The 12144-nt window shown below is 37.9% G+C and overlaps 1 protein-coding gene across 5 annotated transcripts in view; it reads right to left on the reverse strand.

The window, feature by feature from the left end:
* atp11a (ATPase phospholipid transporting 11A) overlaps positions 1–12063 on the reverse strand; it is a 62501-nt gene extending 50438 nt beyond the window's left edge. For all 5 annotated transcript variants that reach the window (XM_043235610.1, XM_043235593.1, XM_043235601.1 and 2 more), the window contains exon 1: positions 11556–12063. In XM_043235610.1, the coding sequence (XP_043091545.1) occupies positions 11556–11594 (39 nt within the window). In that variant the 5' untranslated portion in view covers positions 11595–12063. The remainder of the gene's footprint in view (positions 1–11555) is intronic.
* Between the last annotated feature and the right edge of the window lie 81 nt (positions 12064–12144).

Below are 12144 nucleotides of genomic sequence, written 5' to 3' on the forward strand. Positions count from 1 at the left end.
TTGAGTTAAGTTACCATGTCGCGGTGGTGTGGAGAGTGGCAGAGGTACCGGCTGTTCCTTTGTGAGGTCCGGCAGTTTAAAGGGCGACCCGCCACCACGGCTGCTCTTTTTAGTTCCGCCGGCTTGTTCCATCCAGCTGGGAACTTGTAGGGGAGCGCTGATGTGGTCAACTGTTTCAATTTGTTAATCTTATTTTTCCCTTTTTGCTATATTTCTTTCTCCGTTTATGATTTATCTAAGCAACTATTTGTTATGAAATGATTTGTTGTTGTTAGATTTATGCAAGCATTTAAAATATTGATTTCCTGTGTTTCCCTCCTTGTTTCTAATGGATTAGTCCGTTTGTATATAAGTGCTCTGTCATTTTGGGTGGTTGGAGTTGGTGTCGTCTTTGAGTTGCTAGTAGTTTTCTGTTCTGTATTTTTGTTATTTTTGTTTTATAAGGCCTGCTTATTGATTTGGGAATTTTTGTGTGTGTAATATATATTTTTGGCTCTTTATTAAAAGTATTTTTTCCTTTTAAACTTTGTTTGTGCTGGTGTAAGCCCTTACAATTCTAAAACCTGGTGTGATCCTCACATATATATATATATATATATATATTCTAATGTAAACAGAACAGAGCAGTTTAAGATCTACCCATCAAGTTCACTACAATCCCACCACAAATCTGATTATCATTTCTTCCTGTTTATTTCCTGCACGCTAATGGTGTTTTCATGAACATTTGATGAAGACGCTCCCTAATACCCCTGCATAAATATAAAATGAGCTGTTGCATAAAGTTATATTTTCACCATCACTGCCTTTAGTCAGGTAACACCACAATTGTGCCTGTTCAGCTCTATCCCATTCAATTCCCGTGCAATCAGTGATATAGCTTCAGCTTTTATCTTCCTGCAAAAAAAAAAAACAGGCGTTACATAATCTGTCTGCTTCTTCCACCTGCCAGTGACTTTCAGTAAGCCCAGCGTATGGCAGAAATCTACCATTACACAGCAGCGTTTAACATGGACTGCCGCAGTATGTTCTCATGTGTCCATATGCTGATAACAGATATGTGACTTACAGAATGTGAGAACGGTCAGTGCATCTGCACCAGGCCGCTGAATAAAACATAAGATGTCCAATTTAAGAATAAACATCTCTGGAAGTCACATGCAGACATTATATAAGCAGAGCAAGCACCTTTATAGAAGAAAGTAAAGGAAAGCTGAGGAGACTTTAAGATATCGGCTGTAAACCCTCAAGCTATCTGATTCCAAAAGTCAGAACTCTTACAATTTTACCTCATACATTTTATAGTGTAAACAAATCAAGTCTATCTTGCTCTGTATAGTCTTTGCCAGTCACATATAATCTCTACCATTATTGTGTATACTGTTATAGTATCCCATTATTCTCATTATACTATTGAGCCCTCAATGGAACTCAGCAGTACTATGTAACACAATAAAGGGCAATTTCTACTCTCAGATTAACATTAATAAAGTGGCTTAATCCTCCACTTCACAATGAAACCACTATGAACTCCCTCAACCTGTTCGTCAGTTCGAAGAAATGTCTTCATTCACATGCTTTATCATCCAGAGACTCAAAGGATTGTGGGGTCTTATGAGGTCCTGGCTGTGCCCATTAACGGCTTTTCCCTGTGTGATTTGAATGTTACACAACGCTTGATCCGGCTGTCGCTTCAACCAACCTCTATGCTCATCTTCAGCTCACACAGTTCACTAAATTCATCCTAAAATGAGATACAGGATGAAACAGTTGAGACTCTCCTGAGATACAAGACTGCTTGATTATCCACAAGAAGATGTGCAAGCAAATATCCAAAAGTGTTAACATCTCTATCTATCTTTGGGCCCTCAAATTCCTCCAGGGAACAAAAAAAATAGGTCAATAGAACAACATTCTGCTGAGCCTTTAAATGTTCAGAATACCTGTTCAAACATATGAATATTTGTATAACAGTATACTCCTAAAAATGTCTGCAACAACGACAACATCAAAAAGGTTGAACAGTTCTTGATAGAACCATTTATTTTTTAGTGTGAAGAACATTTTTTATTATCTACAAAACAATTTTTCAGTCAATGTGAAGGTTCCACTGATGTTAACCGGATGCCAAAAAATAAGCTTTATTTTCAGTATTGCTTACTACAGTGCTTACTAGGTAAGATCTGGAATATTGACTCAAACATATCTAAATTTGACAAAATGTGCTGAGATAGACAATGAGGAAGTGGTTTACTCAGGTAGCAACTAAAAAAAAAAAACCAAAAACGCAAGATATTGCTTACAGCCCTCTATACATTTAAAGCATGATGTGGGTCAGATGGGTCCAGGATATTAAATGTGATGATCATGATCCTGTACACATGTCCACCCACCATCATTAGTATTCAGCCACAGCAGACTCCAATTTAAACTGACCACAGGCGCTTTCTGGTAATGAGAGACCCTTAATAATCTCCTCCATTACAACTTATCATTGTCAAAACAATAAATGGCCACTCAAAAGAATGGATTGTGTTCTTAAAGAACTGCAACATGGTGTGAAAAGCTCTTTTTTTTTCAAATATCCCATGGAGGAAAAAGACAAATGCCATCATCAAACGCAATACCACCAGTTAATCATGAGTAATTCTGGAGTCTAAAACAGTACATTCTGTTGGCGTCACTGAGAGTCACAGACGGCGTCGACTATTATCCCTCTATTCATTAATGTGCCATGCTGGCAAATGGAGCAGCCGAAAAAAGCCAGGTGCTCTCATGAGGTTTGGTTTAATTTGCCAACTCTTAATAAATCAATGCTCCTGCTTCCTGCGAGCTCCTGGGAAGAGATGGCTCGTGGTCACGGCATGTACTCAAATGAGGCGAGTTAAAAGCAAATGTAAGGAAAAGATGGCAGCAATTTCCTTCACACCTTCTTATCCAGCCAGCTTTATAGTTTTCAATAAGTGGTGTTTCTACAAGTGCTAAGACGGCCAACTGTATTGGACATATGCCTTTACAAGACTTGATTCATAAGGAAGGATCTGGCAACAGTGAATGCCTCCAATAGTAAATTTGACTTCTATCGCTGTATGAGCAAACTAAACTGTAAAAAAAGAAAAGTTGAGGAAACTTAAAATTTTAAGGCAGCCATCTTCAACAGATTTTTGACTTCTCAATTTCTTGTTTTAAGTTTATATAACAAAAGTTAAGATTCACCTTAAAATTGTAAGCTGGCTCAACTTTTTTTCTTTTTTTTTTAACAGTGTATAATTAAAATTTTCTATGTATTTCTTTAAACAGCTGATGGTCCAGCAACTGTTTGGTTTGGTTTAATTTTATGCTCAACAGAAGAAAGAAACAAGAGAATGCAATGACAGACATTTTAATTTTTGGGTAATCTATACAACAGGTAACCACTCTTATTTTTTATTTCTTTATTTTTTTCATACTTCAACAGCAATCCTTATAATTCTCCAATCTGATGTACTATGCAAATTGCAACAAGTGAGGTCCTCCGATCACCAAATCAACTTTTCTTGGCTGTAGAGATCTCTAATAGGTAGCATGGCGCCCCAGTTAATTAGCCTGTGCTCATTAAGTAGCCCCCTCACAGGGAGTACTAATCTTGTAATCATCATGTGTCCCGGGCATGTTAATAACATGACTTCATCTGTGACTTTGATCTCATACATAATTAAACAAACCAGCGGGAAGGCAGACAAACATGTTACTCTTCATAATCCCCCCTGATGGGTAGAGAAATTTACAGGAACCGCTATGTTTACATGGAACATTGCTTTTTAAACAACAAATGTAGTTAGTTGGAGTGGCATAATCTATCCAACTGTGTGTGTGTGTGTGTGTGTGTGTGTGTGTGCAGTGATTGGGTACATATTTAAGTTCCTTGGTTTGGCTCCGTCTTGCATTTTTAAAACCACAAGACTAAAAAGTGCTCTCTGACAGCACAGCACTTAAAATGTCATTGTGACCAAAAGAAAGAACATATTATTATAGCTTCATACAGGTGCAGCGTTGATATGTGACAGTGCTGAGGCTATCTTTGCACGAGTGAGTGAGCACAGTTGGCTGATTGTGGTGTTACTGTTATCTACTTTCCTATTTTTCTCGCACCTGCATAAAGCAGGCAGTACATCATCAGAACTTGTGGGGAGTCACATGGGAATATTGTGTTATAAAGTGTGACGTTTTGTTTCCTTTATCATTATCAGAAGATATTGCTCAGGTCTGTGTGGAGCTGGATGTCACTGGGTCACATTGTTAATGGCCGTCCATTTTGTCCTGTCAATTTCCATACCTTAGTTGTGTAGATTCCCGTTCCACAGTACGTCACATGCTCTGTTTCTGAGTCGCTTAGACAAGGACTGCTTGTATCAGACTGGCACACACACACACACACACACACACACACAATGCCTCAAGAGAAGAGAGGTGACAGTAGCTTTATGATTGGCAGTCCATCAGTCTATTGCAGCACTCTATTTGATTCAAAAAACTCTGCTGGTGTAGACAGACAAACCTTTCAGTACAAACACAGGCCATACAAAACCCAATATTTAACATAAATATCCAGATTTCCTATTTCAATAAACCTTTCTGTGCCTTTCTGGCCTGGTTTTTACCACCTGGGGCCTTATGGGATCAGACAGGGGTGAGGTCACATGCCCAGTACTTTTGGCAGCTCGCTCTGCTGAACTCTCCTGTCTCCTGTTAATCTCATTTAGAGCATTCAAATGTTTTTAGTGAGGGTTCCATGGGACAAAAAGAAAAGAAGTGAACAAGGAGAGGTGAAGGTTAAAAAGTGTTTTTTCACAGATATATTTATATATATATAAACTTCCATCTGGACATCTGTGAAAACCAAATACCCATTGCATGCTAAAAATAGGTCTTTTAATCTAACAGATAAGTTCATTTCAGCAAAAATTCATTACCGTTAATTCCAGGCTAGTTGACCTTAAAAGATTAGAAATGTAAAGTCTAAAAATAAATAATTACTACTATGCCAAATAAAAAAAAACATGGCCTAGAAATCTGAAGCTGTAATCAGGACTCTATGTACCATAACCAAAATATTTCCTTTCAAACTGATCTGGGAGTAGTTTGTCTATCCTCTACCTAAAACTGTCATGAGACGGACTATTTAACTGATCTCAGGTCAGCAAAGGAAAAGCGCAATGTGAATTTCCATTCCCAGCAGGCAGGGACACCTGGATTTAAGCAGCTGAGCCCTTGTAAATGCTTCCATCGATCTGTGGGTACACTGCGTAAACTCAACGACCCTTTCATACAAAGACAGTCTGACTCAGCAAAGAATCTCTGTTGAATAACTCAAAAACTAAACATGGTTATTTTTCTATACATCTGTGCAAGGATGCAGGATCTTCTGCGAAGGGTGACATGTTCTTTTTTTCCCCTTTACATAATCATGAATTTAGTAGTAAACAGGATAACATTCCCAAACATTAAGAGAAATACTCTAAAGTTGGGTAAAAATACTATCCATGTAAAATATACAACTTAAATTCAGTGAAGGTCATTTCAAACCAAATCCGTTGGTTCCTTCTTCACCCCCTCTATCTTAAAGCTAAATGTAATGCCCACAATCAAATTCAAATAAATACCTGCCCATTCAATGGCATTCAGACTTCTCTATTGCCATTGAGTGAAGGGTCATGTGTTCTTTTAACAAGCACAATTCAATTTCGCAGCTATCAATAGGCCATTATTCCAGTGGCTCTTTCCTCTTACTGTTGTATTAAGAGTGCAGTAAGCCCTCAAGAGCTACAGTACTTTATATGGGAGCAGAAGGTCTAGAACAAGTTTTTAATCATAAAGGGCATTTGCAGTGGCTTCGAGCAGAGGTACTATTTAGCCTTGTCCTTATCTTGATTTACAGTAGACATAGACGTGCATCAAGAAAGCTTCCAAGAATCTCAAAAGATCTTTGAAAATGCATCAGCATCTTAAAATAAGTCTAATATTGCCCAGGAAGGTAATTTAATACCCTCCTTGAAAAAATGAAAAATTTCCATTTTAAATGAAAGAACAACATTCTCTGCTTGTCGCAGCATGTTGGTTCTTCTAAAGACAGCTGAAGTGAGCGTAAACAGGGTTACACCCAAAGACTCCACACTCGCGTCTAAACTGTAGTCATGGGCTGAAATGTTTGATTTAACAGTTAAGTCCATGTCCATGGTGTATTTCTCCCACCAAAATATGGATACAGCAACTATCTAAAACAAAATCATTTTTGTTTTGCTTCGGGTGAAATATGCTCTAAGCATTTTTTTTTTTGTGAAGTTGTGCCAGACGGACGAGGAAAAAAAAAAAAAAAAAAAGAGTGCCCGTTATGCTGTGCTAAATGCATCAATTTTTGAAATCACGCTATTTTCTGCTTGAGAGAAGAGAGATAAGTTGATATTTTTATATATTTATGAATGGCGACAACTCTGTCAAAACATTACCATGCCTTTCTGACCTTTAAGTTTTCTTCAAGGGGAAAAAAAAAGAAAAATCGAGCATTTTTTTATTGTCACTATCACACGCAGCCACGTTTCCATCCTGAAGCTGCGATTATTCCCCACGCCTAGGTTTTTTCATTTTCTTTTCTTCACCGAACACAAATCCAGTAACAAATACACTGGGGAACAAACATTATTATTATTATTATTATTATTACATTGACTGCAGCAGCAGTCATTAGATCATTCTGCTTAGAAAAGAATCACATGGTGCTGCTATTTGACAGACCCTGAGGGACCAGCGTTCGGCTGACAGTGTGCTGTCACTTATCAGCTGCTCAGAATGGAATGCAGCAGGCCACTCGAACGGAAAAGTCTAAATAAGTTTGCGAGAACACATTTAGCTTTTCGTGGCAAAAAAAAAATTCTAGTCGTTTCCTTACACAGCTCTCAACTTGCGCAAAGCATGAACTCCAGCTGAACTATGGTGAACACGTCAAGATTGAGGATAATGATTATCATTTCATCACCCGTATCGATTACCGACAAATCCTTCTAGGATGCGGTTCACGGGTCAGCGTTCGCTGTCTACGGGATGAATGTTGAGCTGCGTACGTGCCTGCATGTATACGCCGCATACACACAGCACTCAGCAGTCTAATACCTAAACTTCACACGCGAAATGTGAATTCTGTCATACTGGTTCATAAAGATATGAAGGGAAGTAAGTGATGACAGAGTGTTCATTTGCATGAACTGTTCCTTTGGCAACATCACCCTGATCTGCTGCTGTTAGCTTTATTAAACCAACATGATCCATCATAAGAGACGCATGCAGTAAATATCCACATATGGTTTGCTCAAATTTGTTGTGGGTGTTACTATCCAGCCAAAGGCATCAACAATGACATAAGCTAAGACTAATTAAGGGAAACTGATGGTTGTCTTAATGATGGTTTTATTTCTCGTTGCTTGGTCAGCTAGTTGCTGGCACTTACTGTGTAGGGTGATGTGTTCTTATTGATAAAATATGTCTCCATTAATGCTGGTCATGTAAACACGTTTTAAAATCGATGCAATATGTTATTATGGTTGACATAACTGGCAGGCTTACTGCATACAATAGTTTCATAACGGTATGCGAAACATTGCAAAACAACAGTATGCTGCGCCGTTGTCACATGACCTCGTTACAATTTTTGATTTTGTGATTTATTTAGTTACCTTAGTAGATAAAAACTGCTAATTATTTAGCCAAAACACAGTTTTAGATAAACATGCCTTTTTACTCCAAATAAAGTTCATTAAAAGGATTTCAAAAATGTTTTCCATGTATTTTTACAAAATGCCTTGTTGTGTTTTATTGTTAAAGGAAGCTTCCATAAAATTATTAGATAATGCCCTGGCAGACATTGATCAGTACCTTTTTCTACTGACCTTTGTTTTCTTACAGTGCACACTCAATCAGTGTTTGGTTAAATGAAAATAAAAATCTCAAAAAATACATCTGGTTGATCTGTGCATCGAAATTACACATACAACAGTAATGTTTACTGTATGATATATGTTACTCCTCCATATTACATATTCCTAATAATTCTCCTACTCCTAGACTTAATGCTAGTTAGTCTGCAGCTGATTATTACCATAGTTGGAGACATTTATGTACTGTATGAACCTGCTTGGCATGACTTTCCATGTTGTTTTACTGTCTGAGCAGCTGAATCATATTCCTGCTCATGTAGGATGATTTCCAATAAGTCTTTCCTGATGCCGACCACAGACAATGAGATTACCTCTGTACACAGAGCTCAAATTACCTCAGAGCCTCCTGGGATAGGAAATGGGCAGTCATACTACTTCCTGTCCAACGCTGGAAATTATTCAGAGGCCGATGAAGGCTGGGAGTTTTGTTGTCATGCAGTAATAAAGCACTGGATATCGGATTTATAGTGTTAATAATGTAAGCATTTTTTTTTATATAAAAAAGGCATTACTTTGTATTATAATTTTTGTTGTAATCAAAAATTGCAATATTTGGACTTGTATAGTAGGCATATAATACACTGCAGCGATAGTATGTTTTTGTTTCTTTGTATGTGAATAATAAATTCAAAATTGCAGTATAAACAGAACCGTGATGTTTAACATTTCTTTCTTAATAACCACCAAATTACATTGAACCTTTGGAATAATGCATTGTTTCACTAGTACAGAATGCTATTCATTAAGAAGACGTTACTTAATTCAGTGATTGTTTAAACAAGTCATAATACAGATTACACTATCTCTAACACGATCTCCGTCTTGCTATGTTTTAAGCATTTTATGATTTTGAATACTGAAAAAACTAAACAAAACAAAAAACAGGATTGCAACTAATAATTCTGACATGCTTGCTACGAATTCTAAACTAATCTATTCGCTCTTAAACAGGAAACATTCTTCCAGACTTCAAACTTCAAAAGGACAACAGTTTTCATATTTCCAACTAATTCTAGCTGAAGTAAAAATGATGAGCTTTGCATATTAACAGAGGTTTCAGATTTCCATTTCATATTTATCTTCCTACAGTGAAAATGCCCATTCAGCAGACAGACTCTGGAAGTGAGCGCTACTACAGGTGGAAGCAAATCATTCCACTGTCACTTCCTTTGTTGTCTGAGCCAGTCAAATCCGTACTGGGACTTATTTCTCATCTCCTCTGACCCATCTCATTCTCCATCCTTCTCTCTTCTTGTCTTCTCTCGCTCCATCTCTCTTCCCCTCTCGTCTACCCGTTACTCTCATTTGCCTTTTGTCCTCTCACTCTGCCAACCTGCATTACCACGCATTAGATCAAAGAGCAGTGGCGTGGACTGTGCTTTTTACAGGCAATCTTACACACACACACACACACACACACACACACACACACACACACACACATTCATGTGACTAACACACTCAGTCCGGTCTCATGACACAGCTCTCTCTCAATGATGGTTAGGGTGGGATAAACAAACTGCCTGTTTCCCAGCAAAAACCAACATGCATTTAACTTTCATAAAACTTTTCCTCAGAAAAAAAATGAATTTCAAAAGTTTAGAGAAAAACGTATCGCATTTTATTGCTTTGCATTTCACATGAAGCCTCAACGATGCAAATATGATTAGTCGCATCAGTTTTTAACTGGTCAAAAAGATCTCTGTAAGGCAATAAAACCCATGACGATCGCAATATTTTGTGGGATATTAACTAAACTAAAATAAACAACTTTTAATTCAACTTGTTGACAAGGCAACATTTCAGTTTTTCATTTAGTTCACTTCATGTACTTCAATGAACACATTTAAAACTGCTCTACAGTGATGAATAACTGTATAGAAACATTATTTACAATTACAAAACAACTTACTTAATTACTCATTCAAAACTTGTTAAAATGAAAAATAAAAACGAATTTAAAATTATTATCTCAATGTTAAGAAGCGATCGTTCATCAAGGCGCCCTTATTGTTGAGCTCTGTGCGTTACATGGTTTACCGTAAAACCCGAGCAAACAAAACACAAACATACAGACAGGTGAGAGGTGTTTGTGACGCGACACAACCATTACTACTCACGTCATGTTTATCACACTCTTTTCATCGGGTTTTCTACAGACTGTCTAGACAGTGCAAGAGATTTTGCTCATCTGTTCACATGTCAGCTTCATACAGTGACAGACTACAGACTAACAGATTCGTATGGCCTTCGGTGACGGAGGACTAAATACTCATGCAGATTTTTCATAGGCTTTTACACCATTACCAACCGACAAACGGAAACATTGTTAAAAATTGAGTCACATATTTATTAGAACATCTAGAGTTGTTTTTCAGTGATTATTTTCGCCTGTTTTACCCACTAAGAAATTGCCATGATAACACTATTTGATTCAGTTACTGAGCAAATCTTTTTCTCTAACCCCCAACAGCTTGGACAGTTGGTTTAGCGTGCACTCTTGCCTATACTGAGAGCTAAGTGGCTTAAATGCAGGTCTAATCTGTGCAGTAATGACATACAGTAACCTATCGACTGAACACGTCTATGAAAACGATTGGATTATATAATAAAAAAAAATGTAGAGCAGCAGTCTTTCTCCGTTTCGAATGGAATTTGATGCACAAAACAACACGCATTTTTCTACAAAGCATAAAATAATTGTATACTTTTGCATGATTTTTCCTTTCGTAAAACAAATAATAAAAGCAGTCGAACTACATTATATATTACACAAAATAAATGAACATTGAGCTGGATAAGCTAGTTTGGGAGCAGTTCATGATAAAGTTAGATTTACCAAATATTGACTAAAATTTTAACTGACTAAAAATTATATATATATATTATTTATATTATTTAATTATTTATATATTTATATATATATATATATATATATATATATATATATATATATATATATATATATATATATATATATATATCCAAAAATCATGTTTATGGTAATGGTAATATAAATATTTGGTTGGCGGGAAAAAAAAAAGATTACATTTTATATTTATATTATATATTTATAATCTAGATTGTAGCCTATAGCCTATGTTTCACGGGACACTAACATATTATATTGACAAGTGTGCATTACTAAAATATTCACATTTTCGTATCCTTCTTCCACACCTGCCCTCCACGTTTATATTAATCGAGGCTAATTTCTAGTCTTGATATTTAATAACACGCTCTGTGAATCTCAGTCATGAGCTCAGCCGGTGTCATCGTTATAAGGCATGAAAACATAACATTAGCGAGTTCGTTTGAGAATCAGGTCACAGTCAAACGGAACGGAAACGCGGTGATAACTTCATTCCGAACGCCTGAGATTGATACCGGCCGGTGGTGTCCACATTGCTAGCTCTTTCCACATTCACAGTGAGCCTCAAAAGTGATGCACTAACGCCTTACAAACGGACGCGCGAACACACAGCGCGTCGTTTTACCTTTAAAGTAGAAAAATGCGCGTAGAGAGCAGCGCAGCCCTTCGAAACCAGACCAACAAGTTGGAAAGAGCGCGATACCGTCTGTACTCACGTATCTAGTGATGAGCTTCCTGATGCTACTCAAATCCATTCTGCCCCAGGTGCGCTGTCTTCGCTTTCTCCTCTGATCTTGAAGAAGGGGCACACGAGACGCTAGCTGATCGTTGTAGAAAGTCTCTGATCCATGACTGTCTTCTACGGCTTCTTCTTCTTCTTCTTCAAGGCTCGACAACTGACAGCCCTACGCGACTACCGCGACTGCGATACCTAAAGAGCAGCACCTAACGTTACTGAGATGATGAAGGAGAAGGCTACTGTGGAAAGTCCAAACGTTGTCATAGTGACATGCTCCGGTTTCACCTACAAACACCCTGACTGAGAAGGAAAAACAACGAGCTCTCGTTTTCCCAGGTTTTGCCTGGATATGTTAAGGGACCGGCCACTTCTGCCTTGTCAAGCGTCCCTCCGGTGTACTGACGCACTCGCTCTGCTTCTTCTCGGTGTAGTAGAGCTCTCCTCTCCCGACTCCAGTCGGTTAGCGCCGGAACGTCACGAGCCCCGTGAGCGCACGCGCACTCCTCGGCTACACCCACCCGCCCACCGGGGTTTTTCGGCCTGCCCTCCTGCGTCCGGTAACTCCC

The sequence above is a fragment of the Puntigrus tetrazona genome, chromosome 1, assembly GCF_018831695.1.
Source record: "Puntigrus tetrazona isolate hp1 chromosome 1, ASM1883169v1, whole genome shotgun sequence".
NCBI lineage: Eukaryota > Metazoa > Chordata > Actinopteri > Cypriniformes > Cyprinidae > Puntigrus > Puntigrus tetrazona.